The following is a 17,198-nucleotide window of genomic DNA, read 5'->3' as shown; positions in this document are numbered from 1 at the left end:
AGTGAATGGTGATGGGAATAAGGAAAAAAGACAATTACATCAGTTCATTAGCTATCCTTTAGAAGATCATGATGTTTCAGAAGAGGACTTCTGTGTGTTAATGGGCCGTGGAAACCTGTTTTCCCAAGGATGACAGACAGGAAAAAGCTTCAGGCAGAGGGAACCACATGTGCAAAGATGCTAAAGTTCAAGGGAGAACAATGTTTAGGGAACCATGGAGAACTCAGTCTATATGGAATGTAAGGGGCAAAGGGGAGAAGTGAGTGATGAAGCTGAACACATAGATAGGGCTAGGTTATATGTGTTGTGCTATAGGATTAGATCCCATCCCCCCCGCCCCCCACCAAGTTAGTTAGGAAGACAGTGGTTAAGAGTATGGGCTTTGGTTTCAGACCTGGTCTACTGTTTAACAGATACAGAATCTTAGGCAAAGAAGCCCTTGTAGCACAGCGGTTAAAGCACTCTACTGCTAGCCGAAAGGTCAGCAGTTTGAACCCACTAGCCACTCGGTGGGAGAGAGATGTTGCATTCTGCTTCCATAAAAATTATAGCCTAGGAAGCCCTATGGGGCAGTTCTAGTATGTCCTGTAGAGTTTCTGTGAGTTGGAATCGACTCAATGGCAATAAGTTTTAATCTTATGCAAGAGACCTCCTTTCTCTGAGCTTGGGTCTTTTCATCTTTAAAATGGAAGTAATGCCACATGGCAGGAACTATTGTGAGGTTTGAATGAGATCATATGTGCAAAGAGTGTAGCACACTGCCTAGCATGTAGTAAGCTCTCAGTAAATGGAGGTATTTGGTCATTTGACAGATATTTATTGAGTACTGTCTACATTCCAGACACTGTTCTTGGTGAGGTATATACAGCGATAGAAAAAGCGGACAAGAGTTTGATCCTCGCAAGGCACATATTCTAGTGGAGGAGACAGAAAAGAAACAAATACCCGATCACATTGCAAATTGTTCTAAAGGTTAACATGAGGCACTAAGAGAAAAACAGGAAAGGTCTACTTTAGAAAACAGTTGTCAGGGAAATCCCTGAAGTAAGACCTAGAGGATAAGCTGTGTGAAGACCAGTCAAACAGGGCACTGCAGTGAGAGAGAACTTGGCTTTTTTGGGATTTTTAAAGGACGACAACATGGCTGGAGGCAGAGTGTGAATATGAGGGGCAATGGCTTAAAGAAAAGGGGTGAGGTAGATAGGGGCCACATTGCAGGGCCTTCAAGGGCATGGTGAGGAATATGGACTTAATTCATAAAGCAAGTCGAAACCATTTAAGCATGGTCATGATTACCCAGTCTTCTGTTTTAACAAAATCATTTTTATAGTGGGTTAGGGAATACTTCGGAGAGGTAAGACTGACAGCAAAGAGGCCAGTTTAGAGGTTCTTGTAATAGTCTATCCCCGGAGATGGAGGCCTGGACCAGGGTAGTGGTAGTGAATAAAGAGAAGAGTAGTTGTATTCAAATAATTTTTCTGAGGTAGAATTAACTAGACTTGGTGATTTGGAAGTTAAGAAAAAGAGCGTTGGCAAGAGTGACTCGTGTTTATAGTTAAGCCAACTAGGTGGATACAGGTATAGTATGACAGGGTGCAAGAGAAGAAGAACAGAGGATGAGTTGAATTTTGAAAATGTGGAACTCAAGTTGTGTGTGGAGGCATGGAGGCAACCATCTGGATAACATTTGTGATGAGCTTACTATGTGCCAGACAACTGTGTGCAGATAGTTCAGTTACTTGTTTGACAGTTCAGTCCATCTGAACATGCCACTGCTCTTCCTAAGATGTAACTGACTTATATTTCTAGATATTGATGAATGTGTTACTGGAAGAGCCTCCTGCCCTAGATTCAGGCAGTGTGTCAACACTTTTGGGAGCTACATCTGCAAGTGTCATAAAGGCTTCGACCTCATGTACATTGGAGGCAAATACCAATGTCATGGTAATAAAACCCAATAATTACCCTGTGTTGTTCCTTTCTATAATGCCCCCTGTGGTGCCTTAACTGTGGTGTTGGCTGGGATGTCAGTGGTTGGGGAGAGTATTGGCTTTAAATTAAACAAACAGTTACATGGGCCTTCACACTGCAAAAATAAAAATGAAAAATTGAGTTTTGAAACTATTTTCAGGTCATCATATTCATCTCCCAAATAAATCCCTTCTTTTCCTGCTTTCTGGTGCAGATATAGATGAATGCTCCCTTGGTCAACATCAGTGCAGCAGTTTTGCTCGATGTTATAACGTACACGGATCCTACAAGTGTAAATGTAAAGATGGATACCAGGGTGATGGACTGACTTGCCTCTGTGAGTAATACTTCTCTGCAAGGTCTAAATCCCAGCAGGAAATACAGGATTACACAAAGGCCATTGTGAGGGAAGATGAGAAACAAGGTTATTTATCAAAGGTTCATAGTTAGTGATATTAGTCTGTGCTTTCCTTAAACAATAAATCACTTGCTCAGGTATTTTTAAAAAGTAAAAATTGAGTAGTACATTCTAATCTTAAAGGCATTCCAATTTCCTTGATGAAAACCTCTCCATAGCTTTTCTTTAGCTAGGAAGGAATAATAGAGCCCTTCCTGAGAATTTGATTTTGTTTAAATAAGAAATAAATATTAGTTTGTCATTGGCATTAGGTTAATCTGAATATAGTCTACATTTTTTGTTCCTCTGCCCAGCTGAACTATGAAGAAAATCATTCTCGTATTTATTTTCTCTGCTTTCAAAACTGTTTTGCTTTTTAAATTACTATAAACTATATTTGGAGTAGCAGCTATGTTAGTAGATAAATGTGAAAAAACATATAAACCAAAGGCCAAAATGAAGCATGCATTTTCATGTGGCAATAGACAATGTTTAAAATCTCCTGAGTAAAATATTTACTGAAAATCACAGGGCATAGACCCATGGGGATTAAAAGATTTTTGAAGGGTCATGCAATCATTCTTGGTCTGGAGTATATCATTCCAGGCAGATTAAATATTGATTCTTTTTGGTACAGATTATTGAGGAAAGATTCCACAGATGATCTTGGTGACCTCTGAAAATGTCTTTTTTAAAAGCTATTTTTTTTTATTGTATAAATTAGTGAGGGTGAAGGACGACAGACTATAAAATAATATGTAGAACTTTAATCAAATGTTTTTGCATGAGTTGAATTTATATAAAGTGCAAATGAGAACAAAATTAGTCCAGACAATTCTAAGCATGATTTTATAATATACAGATAGCATAGGGATACTTAACATAGACTCTCTCTCTATATATATCTCTTATGTTAAAACACAACAACAACAACAAAACTTACAAAGTCTCTGTCCCACCGTGCATTTTAAAAATCATTGTTGATTGATATTTGAAACTATTTTCAGGTCATCATATTCATCGCCCAAATAAACCCCTTCTTTTCGTACTTTCTGATGTAGATTTCCACTTTATAAATATTTAAAACTTTTTGTTTTTCAAATAATACAGATTCATTACATAAACACCAGTGTATATTTTGCATACCTCTAATGGATGAATATATGTGGGTGTGTATGAATGTGTGTATATATATATATGTGTATATACACACACATATACACATTTATGTATGAATGTATCCCGTATATATGTATATATATGTCTGTGTGTGTGTATATATATACCTATATGTATACATACATATAAAATACACATTGACATGTTTTTGTTATTTGGAAAACATTCTGGCTTACAGTAGCAGAATATTCTAAAAGTGAAAAGCAGCCTAGTTGGCATGGAATTTTTTGGGATGTTTTTTAGTTTGACGTTTTAATTTTCTAGGCAGCAGAAACATTAATTTAAATCTTTTGACTCTTTCAGATATTCCAAAAGTCATGATTGAACCTTCAGGTCCAATTCATGTACCAAAGGGAAATGGTACTGTTCTCAAGGGTGATGGGGGACACAGTAATTGGATTCCTGAAGTCGGAAGTACTAAATGGCCACTGAAGACACCGTATATTCCTCCCGTCATTACCTACAGGCCCACTTCTAAGCCAACAACAAGAGCTACACCAAAGCCAACACCACAGCCTACCCTACCCCTACCCCTTCCACCATCAACAGAGTTCAGAACACCTCCACCTCCAACACCACCAAAAAGGCCAACCACCAGACTGACAACAATCACACCAGTCACCAGTACATCTCCAAGGGGGATTACAGTTGACAACAGGATACAGACAGAACCTCAGAAACCCAGAGGAGATGTGTTCAGTAAGTCATTTAAATATTAGGACCCTTCTAATAAGCCCTTTATGATGGCGTTTCAGCCACAGGTTATGCCTTGAATAACAAACTCATAAAAAGAATTATCTGTGCGAAGTATAAAGTCATATATCTCTAAAGATAAGTGTTATAAAGAGCTTTACAAAGAGTCAGTCATTTGGCAAAAAGGAACAAATGTGTGTAGAAATGGAAAGAATATCATGAAGTTATATATAGATCACAGCTCCTATCCAGTATGGGAATTCTCATAACATATTCAGATTTACTGGAAAAACTCATTCAATCAGTGAACATTTTTATTAGCACAATGTGTTAAGCACTGACTACTGTCTGAATGGTTGGTGGTTCAGACCCACCCAGAGGTGCCTTGGAAGACAGACTTGGCCATCTGCTTCCCAAATGTCACAGTGTTGAAACCGTGTAGAGCAGTTCTACTCTGCATCCGTGAGGTTACCATGAGCTGAAATTGACTCAACAGAACTAACAACAAGAGTGCCAGACCCTGTATTAGGCACTGAGTTTATAAAGATAAAACAGGTAAGGACAGGGTCTGGTGGGAAAGACAGTCACCCAGAAGATAACTGTGGTGCTGTGTTAGGTACAGTGCAAGAGGTTTGTCTAGGACATTATGAGAGCAGAGAGAAGAGGTACCTAATCAATCTTTGGACAGGGTGTAGACAGTGAGGGCTGTCTGAGTAAAACGATGATTTGCTTGGCTAAAGGAGTTGCAAACATGGGGCATTATAGTTAAAAGGCACAGAAATAAAAAGCAGCAGAGTATATGCAATAAACTGCCAATTAACTGGTGGTTCAAGGCAAAGAGAGATGAGAGACATTGCACAGCTTAGCCCTTTGTTTGTTGTAAACTGGTATTTAGATCTAGGCTGGAGCTAGATTTAGAGTAAGGACTTCCAGATTTTAATGGTAACTGGGTAAAGGGTGGTGTCACCAGTGGAGATATAGGAAGAAAATCAAGTTTAGAAGAAAGAAAGTTTTATTCTAAACTAAAATTTGCTTTTTTGTAACATTTGTGTTCCTTGTACTTCGTTATCCATGTGACAAGTTTCACTTTTCTCATCCTTAGCTATCTTCCCATTCATTCCTCCTATCTCTTCTCCTTTCTTCAGTACCTATTTTTTTTTTCCTCAGTCCCCCATGAGAGAACTAAACTTGGTTTCTTTTACCTGAAATAACTTTGTAATTTTTTACCAGGTGAAAGAACACTAAAATTTCTATTTTCTTAATAGAGAGGAAATGAAAACTTCTGTTTACTTGTAAGTGACTTTCAGATGTTTTTCCCTAGGTTATTGTCCCTTTAAGGAGAGATGAGATGTAGTTGTATATATTTTGACAATAAATATAATTTTAGAGGACTTAGATGGTAGCTCTTAAAATATACATTTAATATGTGTGTGTCTGTTTGAAAAGCATGTTTTTGTAAAGTTCTCCACCCTCTCTCTCTCTTAGTCTTTGCTCTCTCTCTCTCTCCCTGTTTTACTTTTTCCATCTCTGTGATCATACCATGAGGTTTTATTCATGGAAGCTTAAGTAAACCTGGTATTTACATTATTCTGTTGTCTTAAAATAGTGTCTTCAAAAATTGGCTATTTAATGTAAAAAGACACTAATTATCACATAGATATCAAAACTTTTTTGAGTCTTCCTTTTAATGTTTTCTTTTTTAAAAAGACTCTGTTCTCATTACTCCTCTCCATACCAACATAGATATGAATTAAAAATAATATTGAAGTTCACCAATAGAATATAGCAGGGTAAAACGGGAAGTATGGAGTTTCAGTAATGTTTGAAACACCCATTATAAAAGTGTGATCTTAAAGACACACCCTGGGAAAGGATTACCTTGATCCTCTGCCAGGGCTTTTGCCCGCCACAGATAGCATTGCTGCCTTCAAGACTCCTGCCAAAAAATTAACATCTACTCTCATTTCATCTGCAGCTGTAGCTAGCTGCTGGTTAAGTTTAGCACATATGAGAATATTTTGGGCACTTCTTACTTAACCTGCTGCCTTGTGATTATAGCATGTACTCGGAATAAAGGAGGTGTTCTCAGTTCAGGGCAGATAACTGGTGTCTATTTACTCTGAAAACAGAAAAGAACCTTCGTACTACTTTAGCTCAACACCATTTCTTCATTGAATATTTTCTGCACTTCTGGCATAACAGCTTCTTAAACCATCCTTATTCTCCACATGTGTGAGAACGGAATGTGGTGGCCCTCCTGTCACGAATTTTCAGGTGATGCTAATTATGGCCACTGTTGGGCAGTCCACATGGCCCCATTCATACTTCAGTTGTCTTCTTACATTTGAAAGAGGTTTTTTGTTTGTTTGTTTTAGATGGAAGAGGTTGTTAAACAGATTTTAACTTATAACTGATATGTGTATGTTGTCCCTCTGAGAAAAGATTACAGAGATATCCTAAAAGAAAATCAAAGAAGAAAAAATACTATAACAAGAATACATCTCCAGCCGAGTCATCTCCCCAAACTCTAGACTCATAGATCACCTACCTGTTTAACCTTTTCAGTTGGATGAACATAGATGTCTGAAATTCAGCATATCCGAAATTGTTCCAGGTCTTCCCCCCAAATATATTGTACCTGCAGCCTTCCCCACCCCAGCTGATGGCACCTCCATCCTACCAGTTGCTAAGGCCAAAGAACTTGGAGACATCTTAGATTCCTATTTTCATAATCAACATCCAATCTGTAAGGAACTCTCGTTAGCCCTACCTTCAAATTATACCCAAAGGGAGCTTCTCACCACCTCCAGTGTTAGCACCAGTAACCCATCCCACTATTGGGGTGTTGTTTCTTATATTTAGTCTAAATTCATGAAACTATGGTTTACACATCTTTCATATTGTCAGGTCCTCAAGGGGTAATGGACACAATTGATCATTGTTTCCAGACCTCATGTTTTATGTGCCCAAGATATAAATCATGATGAGGGAAGATTTAAATAGTATATGATTAAGGAAATAATATTTCATATATGATGTGAAAATATTAAGTCCTTTTTTTTGTTAATAACTTACTCTGTCAGTGGAGGTTTGAGTGTTATTATTGTGCTGAACAGGTTTCAGCGGAGCTTCCAGACTAAGTTGGACTAGGAAGAAAGGCTTGGTGAACTACTTCCAAAAATCAGCCAGTGAAAACCCTGTGGATCACAATGGTTTGATTCACAGTTGATCGTGGGGGTGGCACAGGACCTGGCAGCATTTTGTTCAGTTGTGCATAGGGTTCCCATGGGTTGAGGGCCAACTTGACAGCAGGTGACAACAGCAATAACTTTGGGTTTCTAGATTTCTTAGGTTGTTATGAATAGAAATAGTAACAGATATATTTGCAGGGCTAGCCCTATAGGTATTATTCAGGCAACACTGAAGTTCCCTAATATAGCATGAAATTCTTGCTCTTTCACTAATGTGGCAGACCAGTACTTCCTAAAGAGAACATTAGTTTTCTGCGATATTATGCGATTATTTGCTTAAAAAGGTTCTGAAGTCAAATACCTTTGAGAAATCCTAGGAGTAGCCAACTTAAACAGGTTTGTTAACTGCAGAACTTCTCAATAACGTGCTAATGGCCATTGCAAATCCCTAGAAGAGGCATGTAATATGCATCATTTCCCAAAGAGAAGTAATCATGGAATTACAGTTCAGTGGGATATGAATTAAGTATAACAAACTTCAGGCTAAGATGGACAGAAGAGTGAGACACACTATGCACAAGGCCCAGTAGTCCTTTCTGGTTAGCTCATTTGCGTGGTTTCTGAGACTAATAGTTTGGTCTTGGACTCTAGGAATACTCTGGTGAGGGGGTGTGAGCTGTAGGGGAGGCCAGAAAGATGCTGGGTAACCTTAGAGAAGAAACACAGATGTAAGTGGTGGGATGTCTGTACAGATGCCAGAGGGGATTGCTGAAAAGTTAGGGTCCAAGCACCAAAGATAAAAGTCTTTACCTAAGCATGATGTCAGAGCAGGTAGGAGCTGCCCCCGGAGCAAAGAAAAGAAAAGAAACTTTACGCAGGCACAAAAGTAAAGGAAGTTGGGGGGGATATACGTTCCACTCATGTAATACAATGAGGTATTATGCAATTACTAATAATGTTTTTTTGAAAAATACTCATGTTATGAAAGTGTTAAGAAAAAGACACAAAACCATCTATTGCATATCACTCCGATTAGGTATAAAATCCTTGTATACATATGTCTATGTGTATATACAAGTCTGGAAAAAAAAGGCTTAAACAGTAATCATGGATGTATCCAGTTTTTGATATTTGGGGTGATTTTCACTGTCTTTTTGATATCCTTGTGCAGTGACTTTTAATCTTTCAGTCACTGCTGTCATTGGTAACAGTAATTCCTTAGAAGGAGGAGGCAGTGGTAATGAAATCCCACCCTCCCCACCAGGAGAGGGAGTTGTGTATTTTGAAAAAGTACCCGAGGAGATTCCAGTTCTTAATCGTGTTAATTTTATTGCAAACATTGATTTTTAAAAATTTATTGAAGGTTTTATTAACTTCTATTTTTAACCTCTCAAAATATTCTTAACAACTGTGTCAAGTATGTGCAGGTTTAGCTGGGATAGTCAGGTTACTTCGAGGAATGTATCACTTGGGCCAGAAAGCAAATTTTACTTTTCAAAATGTTGCCAGAAGCTCATTTGAACCAGAATCACCTGGGTCCTTATTTAAGATGTAGATTCCTAATTTATGCAGCACATTTACTAAATCCAACTTTCTAGAGAAGTATTTCTCAGTCTTTATTGTGCACATAAATCACATGGACTCTTGGTAAAACGCAGACCGTGATTCATTAGGTTTGAGGTGGAGCCTGAGGTTCTACACTTCCAACAAGCTCCCGGGTAACGCTGCTGCTCTGCAGACCACGTTTTGAGTAGCAGGGCTCTCTAAACCATAATGGACAACCCCAACCCAGCAGAACTGTGTCTTGGGTGGAGTCAGAGTTAGCCAGATGTAGACTGTTTAAGGAGGCCTGGTGGCCTCAGTGGTTAAGAACTTGGCTGCTAACCAAATGGTCAGTAGTTCAAATCCACCAGCCGCTCCTTGGAAACCCTATGGGGCAGCTCTACTCTGTCCTGTAGGGGTGCCATGAGTTGAAACTGACTTGATGGCAATGGGTTTCTTATTTTTATTTTAGATTGTTTAAAATGTAGCAGTTGTGCCTAGGCATGTGTCCACCTGACTCCTATAATGAAAAAAGGAAAGGCATTACAGGATCACGATTATAGAATATAATGTAATATGTATCAGGGGCTGTCTTCAGTCCCCATATCATTATAGAACGTGAGAATGTGTTGAAATTTCAAGTCCGAAGCAGTAGGAAGAAAATTGTTTCCTTGCTGATTGCTGCATGCCGTTCTATCCCGTTACCCTTCTGCAGATTTTATAGAGTCTGTGACTGGTGTGGTCACATTGTTCTTAGCCATGGAAAGATTGTGGTCTCTTTCTGATACTGTGTGGTGATGAGTTAAAAGATTGTTTCTGCTGAGGGGTGAAAAGGTCCTCAAACTAGTTTGCTTTCTAGTAAACAGTAGGGCCTGGAGAGGCCCTGAGAAGATGCCTGACATCTCCCTGAAGATTAAATTTCTGCTCGTGTTTTGAAGGCGCGAGTTATCACTGCTTACAGGTCAGGATCTGGTGAGATGAATTCTGAACACTTTCAAGATTTTTGATTTATATTTTAATTGGATTGTATGGTGGCTGGTAAAAGACAAAAAAAATTTTCTCCAGAAAGTACAACTTGAGTTCTTGGTGAATGTGACCCAAGTCAGAAATTAAATTTTTAAAATATTATATGAACATTTGTTTTGAAAATAACAATATTATAGAGCTATTTTTTTTTTTTTATGTTAAAAGGACAGTGCTCATAGCACTCTATGATTTGGGGCATGTTATTAAGTTTCCTTCGCTTTTGTTTTCTCATCTGTAAGTAGGGGATACTAATATTCTCTACCTCATTGCGGACCGTGAGAATGAGATGAAAGACTGCATGCAAAACTTACCATAGTGCTTGGTGCATCATAAGGACTCAATACATTGAATTCAATTGTATGGTAATAGCATTGCCTACTTAACCTTTAGAAAAAGGCAGCTCTATTTTGTGCTATAGTTCTGAGTTTATATTTTTCTGATGCTTTTTATTACGGTTTGAGTTTTTTATTTTTTTGCCAATCAGATCCTTTTGAAACAAATTGATTTGCAAGTGAGAGCTGTTACATGAGCTAAGAAAATGAAAATAGGAATCTAGTTATTTTGTATATCCTTTATTTATTCCTAAATGATTGGAATACATGTTTTGCTAAGGTGTTTATAGTACCCACTTGAACCGCTGGGATGCTAAAATAGAGACAGCGTCACATCAGGTCCCTTGCTGTGCTGAGTGGCAGCAGTCTTTTCAGAGGTGAATGTAGATGGAAACATTATGTAACGGATCTGACGAATATCAGAAATAAAAGTTGTATTTCTTCATTTAAATAGATTATTTTTTGGCCTGAGCCTATTGACATCTGTCCCCTACAGCTGGTGGGCTTCATCTCCACCCCAGAAGGTGTGTGTGCTGCACTCAATCCAAGCAACCTATTGGAGAGTCTTCTTCGCCTGTGCATTCTCTTCTGCAGGACTTGTTCTGATAGAGCCTAATCTTCACAGTTTCCTTTGGCTTAGAGGAGGGAAAGAGAGCAGAACTGTCAAGTGTTCTCCTCATCTGCAGAGGTTATGTTATGATTTGTATGATCATGTTTAGAAAAGGACCACCTTTGAGATATTCTGTTATCCTAGGATTGCTCCAGACAGTGCTTCAGAGCTGTTCTAAAACTTTATTAAAGGAATACAAAAAAAGAGAGTTAGACATGTCAGAAAAATTCATTTCATTACCGAGTAGCTGTGTCTGTTGCTTCAACTTTTACCAGGTATTTTTCTTTTTTTCCCCCCATTTCTGCTCTTTACTCTCAGCCCAAAGTTGTCTTTTTGAACTTTGTTGATTCTTTCTATGGGATGAAGGCTTTAGAAAACAAGCGATTGTTTCTGTGGAGCCCAACCCCCCCCCCCACCTTTTTTTTTTTTTTGCTAGTCATCAATAGATGACTAAGAATTTTCTCTAATGTGGGTAAGGAAATTGCAGAAGCTCAGTTCTAATCTTTTTCCTTTTTTCTCTGTGGTCACGTAAAGCTGTAATGCATATGTTCTACATCTGGAGAGAGACAGTGAGAGTGAAAGTTAGAGACACAGAGAGAGGAGAGGACTCATAAAGCTCTGTCATCATCTCCACCCTCCAGGCTCTAGTCTCTGAAAACCTCTAGATTCTGCCACCAGAAAGAGCCTTCAAAATATTGGGAAAGTTATGTACCATTTTCTTCAGTGAACTAAGCCCCTAAGCATAGAATTTAAGATACTGTTATCTTTAGTCTTTTGTCTGACAACAGATGCCAGAACTGGCCTGGGCAATGTCATGGGAGCCATTGTAGGACAAAAACTGAACTTGCAAACCTACCTTTAATAAACAGTGCTTACATTTTGTTGTAGTTACTCTTTGCAAGAAGTCTGGCAGAGGGGGAGGTATGTATGATAATATTTACATCTCTGTGCTTACTCTGAATGCATTTTGGTTACAAATACAGTTGATTATTTGGGAAACCTCATTTATGAGTACAAAAAACCAAAAAATTTATGAGTACAGGTTGTATATTAATATCATCACATCGCTGGGATACATGTGTGTCATAGTAAGTTCTGGGCCAGGGTTTCTTAAAGAAGTTTTCTGCTTATTTGTGTGGCTGATTCTTCCTCCTGGTTCCAGGGCTTTGTAGTCGTTACGAAAGAATACAGTGTCCCTCACCCCAATCCAACCACATTTTTATCCCGTTGTCTTTTTGCTTCAGTAACTGTGACAGTATATCTCCTTTACTTTCAGTTTATGCAGAAGATTGTACAAAGCAATGGGTAAGAAATACATTTTGGTGGTTAAAACATTGACCCATGGAAGGAAATTTTTTAGGAAACAAGTCCTTTAAAGAGTGTATGAACATTCTCTAGTTTATGTTAATTTTGGTCGGAACTGGCCTCTGACTCCCACTCCCACCCCCTTCCTGTTCATTCTTCCCACTACAGACTGAAGGGTGATTATAACATGCAATCCTGATCTTGCACCCCTCTGTTAAAATCCTTCAGAGCCTTCCAGTTTCCACCAGGATAGAGTCTAAAGTATCTACAGAGCTTAAAAAGGCCCTGCACAGTCTTCCTACATCTCCAGTTTCATTTGGTGGTTTCTTCATTTACCCTGCCCTTCCTCCATAGGCTCTCCAGTTGTACTGATGTATTTGATCCACGCTCTTTCATTCTCTAGGGCCCCAGCTCACAGTAACTCATCCTTCATGTCAGAGGTTTTTATCACAGCCGTCTTCCCCAAGTTAGCTTAGCTACTCCCCCTCCTGTAACCCTCATGCTTAGATAGCAACCTCTAAACAAAAAACTCACTGCCACTGAGTCTCAGAGAGACCCTGTAGGACAGAGTAGAACTGCCTCATAGGGTTTTTAAGGCTGTAAATCTTTACAGAAGCAGAGTGCCACTTCTTTCTCCTGTGGAGCGGCTGGTGGGTTCAAACTGCTGACCTTTCGGTTAGCAGGTGAGTGCTTCAACTACTCTTCTACTTTTCCTTACAGGACTTATTACTCAGGGAAATTATTAAGTGTCTCCCTTCACCTCTGGAAGCTCTGGTGGCATAGTGATTAAGATCTATGGCTGCTAACCTACAGGTCGGCAGTTCGAATCCAACAGGTGCTCCTCGGAAGCCTTATGGGGCAGTCCTACTCTATCCTGTACCCAAAAAACCAGCCCCATTGCCACTGAGTTGGTTCAGACTCATAGCGACCCTATAGAACAGAGTATAACTGCCCCACAGTTTCTAAGGATTTGAACTGCCGACCTTTTGGCTAGCAGCTGTAGCACTTAACTACTAAGCCACAAGGGTTTCCACTCTGTCCTGTAGGGTCACTCAGTCAGCTGTATGGAAGTGGGTTTGTCAAGACTCTATTCAGTGTTCTCTTTGAGCAATCAACATACAAATAAGTAACTGTGGGGTAGGGATAAGTATATGTGCTTTGACAGAAAGCTCTTTTCCTTTTTAGGTAATTTTTAGGCAGGTTTTTTTCATCATAGAAATTCTTACTATAGACAATCTTTAAAAAATAGAATACAAAAGACAAAACAAACCAGTGAATGAGAAAACATCAGTTTCATTTCCAGTACTCAGAGACTACCACTGTCAGCATATTGGTATATTTCTTTTTATACTTTTTCTAGCTCAGTTTTTTGTTTGTTTTGTAAACAGTTGAGATCACACTACATGGCTGATTTTGTCCACTGCTTATTTCAATTAGTATTTTTGCATAAACCGAATAATACACCAGGGTAGTGTGCCTTTTCTCGACACTTCAGTGGGATGCTCTGAGTGGTCTATTCTGGTATGGGTGAGGGAGGAGAAGTAGTTAAGTAATTTGACAAGATTACAAAGTAGAGCACATAAATTGTAAGAGCTAATAGTTGCTAAGCACTTCAGGTCTCTAAATTCCCTTGACATTTTTGTCAACGAATTGTAGATACGTATATTTTATGATCATTAGCTTCAAGTGCCTCAACCATCTGAGGCTTGCGGGTTATTAGATGACCAATCACTTTGTTTGCCATTCTCCAAATGTGTAACCTAGGCCCTTCCTTTCTCTAAAACCACATCCCATGTTACTCACTCCATTTCTCAGTGCCCTCCAGCCACTGTGAAGTCCATCCTCGTTTATAAACATTTGAGCACTTTCTTTGTACTTGCTGCTTGAAACGCTCCATCTTTCTTCACCTCAACGCATCATTTTTTGCTCACCATGTTCTCCAAGTCTCAGTTTAAATGGTAGTCCTCAGAGAGGACCTTCTTGTTTCCCTTTATAAAACACTCCCGTAGAATATGGTACTGCAAGGTTTGAGTGATTCCATTCTGTAGATAATTTGTTTTAATTACGAGAAGAGAAGAGAAGAAAAGCATGGATTGTTTCATAGAGTTTTTATAATTTTCTTTGTGTCAAGAGAAATGAACCATGCTTGCCTGCAACTTTGTAATATTTCTAGTAAAGAATATGGCAACCCCCAGGTGCAGTTCTACTCTGTCCTATAGGGTCTCTGTGAGTTGGAATCGACTCAACAGCACTGGGTTTGGTTTTTTTTTTTTTTTTGTTTCTCAGAGCTCCAAATGAGAAAAGAAAAGCTGAATGGGCTGTCGTTGCTGTTAGTCATTTGAGATACAAGAGAGGGAGGCTTATTGTCTCACCACCAGGGCACCAGCGGTCCCTGGAGATTGTCTATGGACTAGCTTCCATTCTGCCATCCCTCTCAAGTTGGGTAAATGTGAGTGCAAGAAGTGAGGAGTCCACCGTTTGGACTTTTGAAACACAAAGGAAAAGACTTCAGAAACAGTATGCTAAACGTTATGGGGTTGTTACTTAAAAAGAAATCTTTATCAAAAGTAATAGGAATATTGCTGAAAAAGAACTCTTTTGAATGATATCTGCTTCTTAGTGTTCTAAGTTCATCTTTTAATCCCTGTCTTATAAAAATAGAACTAATTAAATTAAGTTCTGGCAAAGAGAAGGGAGTCTTCTCTGGCTTTTGCCGGAGTATTCCCTTTAACCCCACCAATATTCCCACACCCACTTTCTTTCCAACCCAGTTATTTTCCATGACATCATCTGTTTTTGTTTGTTTTTCCTTCCTAAGCTTTATCACAATTTAGAACTATAATACTTATCTACTTGTTTAATGTCTGCCTCTGCCATTAGAATGTCAGCTTTTTGAGGGGCAGGTCCTTGTTGATCTTGTTCACCCCATTCATCCTAGGGCTTAACACAGTGTTTGGCATGTGGTTGGCAATCAAATACACATCGACTGAATGAATAAATAAATGAATTATTTTTTAAAAGTGGATTCTTAAACTCTGTTCCACTTTATTTGAGGAATAGGGTTGACAGACCACTGAAGTTTCTGATAAGATCTTTGTATTCATTCAGTAAACACCTGTTGCATGCCTGTGACCAGGTCAAGCCCTGGAAAGGCCACATGTATGAGACATGATTGATCCCCTCCAGGACCTCAGAGACTAGCAGAGGGACAGACATATATGTGTGTAAATAGCTGCAATTCTTTATGAAAGAGTGTAATAGAAGTATGCAAACACGCACTGTTGAAGTACAAGGGGGAAGAATTTAATTCTGTCTGGAGCATCCAGGTTTTCTCAGAGGCAATGATATTTGCACGGGGCATTGAGTGAAGAAGGGAAGTTTGGCTTGTAAATTAGTGGGAACGAGAGCATTCCAAACTGGGGGATGGGGGAGAGAGATATGAAAATGAATGGCATGTTTGGATAGTGTTGTGTATTTTCACGGGGTGGATGGTGAATGCTGTTCAAAAGTTTGGATTTGATCTTAAAGGAGCCATGGAACCTGCTTATATGATAAGAAATATATATTAGAGTGTAACAATGTACAGGGTTCAATTGTGGGGAGTCAATTTTGTTGTTAAACAACCAAACTGTTCATTGCAATTGTAGATATTTTCAGTTAAAACAGCTTTCATTGAGAATTCATAACGATGCATCTTTTCCAGAGATGAATTTTAGAGATGAACTTCAGAATTTCATAGAGATGAATTTTTTGTTAGAAATTAGTAGCTCCTTTAAAATGTGTTTTTCAGATGAAGACTTTTTATGTAGTTTGATGTTGAATTTTAGGAACTTTTAAAAATCATTTTTTTTAAATTGTACCCAGGTAAGTGTTTTTTTTTTAAGTGTTACAAAAAAAAAAAAAGTTTTTTTTTTTTTTTAAGTGTTATGGTATAAATCACTGCAGAGCAAACTTCATAAATCTTCATATGAAACATAATTAAATATTTTGGATTCTTTCAGAGGAGCAAAATGCTTAGGCCTTTTTCCTCTGTCCTTTGTTAAAGGTAATGCTTCCTTATCAATACCTCATTGAAAAACAAAAAATCTCTCTTGCAGTTCCACGGCAGCCTTCAAATGACTTGTTTGAAATTTTTGAAATAGAAAGAGGAGTCAGTGCAGATGATGAAGCAAAGGATGATCCAGGTAGACACTTATATTTTTAGTCTCATTGTATTGAAAGTGTTTCCCTCTGTTTCATAAGAATAGGTTTTAAGTTGTAGATTGGTTACATCTGGGAAAATTCTACATCTTTTTTTTTAAACAGGACATTGGTTTCCCCTGTAGTTAACTCAGTTGAGTAAAAATAATTCTGAATCATCACTCTCTTCTTTTTTGAAAATATATTCAAGCAGCCCCTGACCTGTGAGGCCATCACCATGTATAAGTGACGATGTAACAAGGTCACAGTTTGGCAGCACTTGCATGTTCTATTTTTGCAGCTGAGCATGCAAGCACAGTGTGCTGGGAAAGGGTTCCTGTAACTTCCCTCTGATCTCATGGAGGGGCGTTCTGGTGGGATAGTAGAACATGGGCAGGGAGGACACGTGTACAGATACCTCTTGTTCCCAAATTCATTTCTATTGGTATTTGTTGGGCTTGTGATTTACTCATCTTTCTGGTCATTTCCTTGTAGGTGTTCTGATACACAGTTGTAATTTTGACCATGGGCTTTGCGGATGGATCAGAGAAAAAGACAATGACTTGCACTGGGAACCAATCAGGGACGCAGCAGGTAAAACCATTAAATCTAACTCTCCCTGGTACACATTTCAGCTTGACCTTCTCTGAAGTCCCTAGTTCTGCCAGTCAGGTATATTGTAACACATCTCCGTGTTTACTTAACAAAGAGGGTGAAAAAAAAAAGATCATATACAGCATTTTAAAGTCCATATTCTTTTAGTGAGCTAAATT

The 17,198-nt window shown here is 38.6% G+C and overlaps 1 protein-coding gene across 4 annotated transcripts in view; it reads left to right on the top strand.

Annotated features, from left to right (window-relative positions):
* NPNT (nephronectin) overlaps positions 1–17,198 on the top strand; it is a 79,529-nt gene that overhangs the window by 50,634 nt on the left and 11,697 nt on the right. For all 4 annotated transcript variants that reach the window (XM_064285479.1, XM_003410379.3, XM_064285480.1 and 1 more), the window contains 5 exons: positions 1,810–1,944; positions 2,186–2,308; positions 3,851–4,246; positions 16,344–16,430; positions 16,921–17,019. In XM_064285479.1, coding sequence (XP_064141549.1) covers positions 1,810–1,944; positions 2,186–2,308; positions 3,851–4,246; positions 16,344–16,430; positions 16,921–17,019 — 840 coding nt within the window. The remainder of the gene's footprint in view (positions 1–1,809; positions 1,945–2,185; positions 2,309–3,850; positions 4,247–16,343; positions 16,431–16,920; positions 17,020–17,198) is intronic.

This window comes from Loxodonta africana, chromosome 5, assembly GCF_030014295.1.
Source record: "Loxodonta africana isolate mLoxAfr1 chromosome 5, mLoxAfr1.hap2, whole genome shotgun sequence".
In the NCBI taxonomy this organism is placed as follows: domain Eukaryota; kingdom Metazoa; phylum Chordata; class Mammalia; order Proboscidea; family Elephantidae; genus Loxodonta; species Loxodonta africana.
The sequence above is the reverse complement of the archived record's forward strand: the minus strand, read 5'-3'. Positions and strand labels throughout refer to the sequence as shown.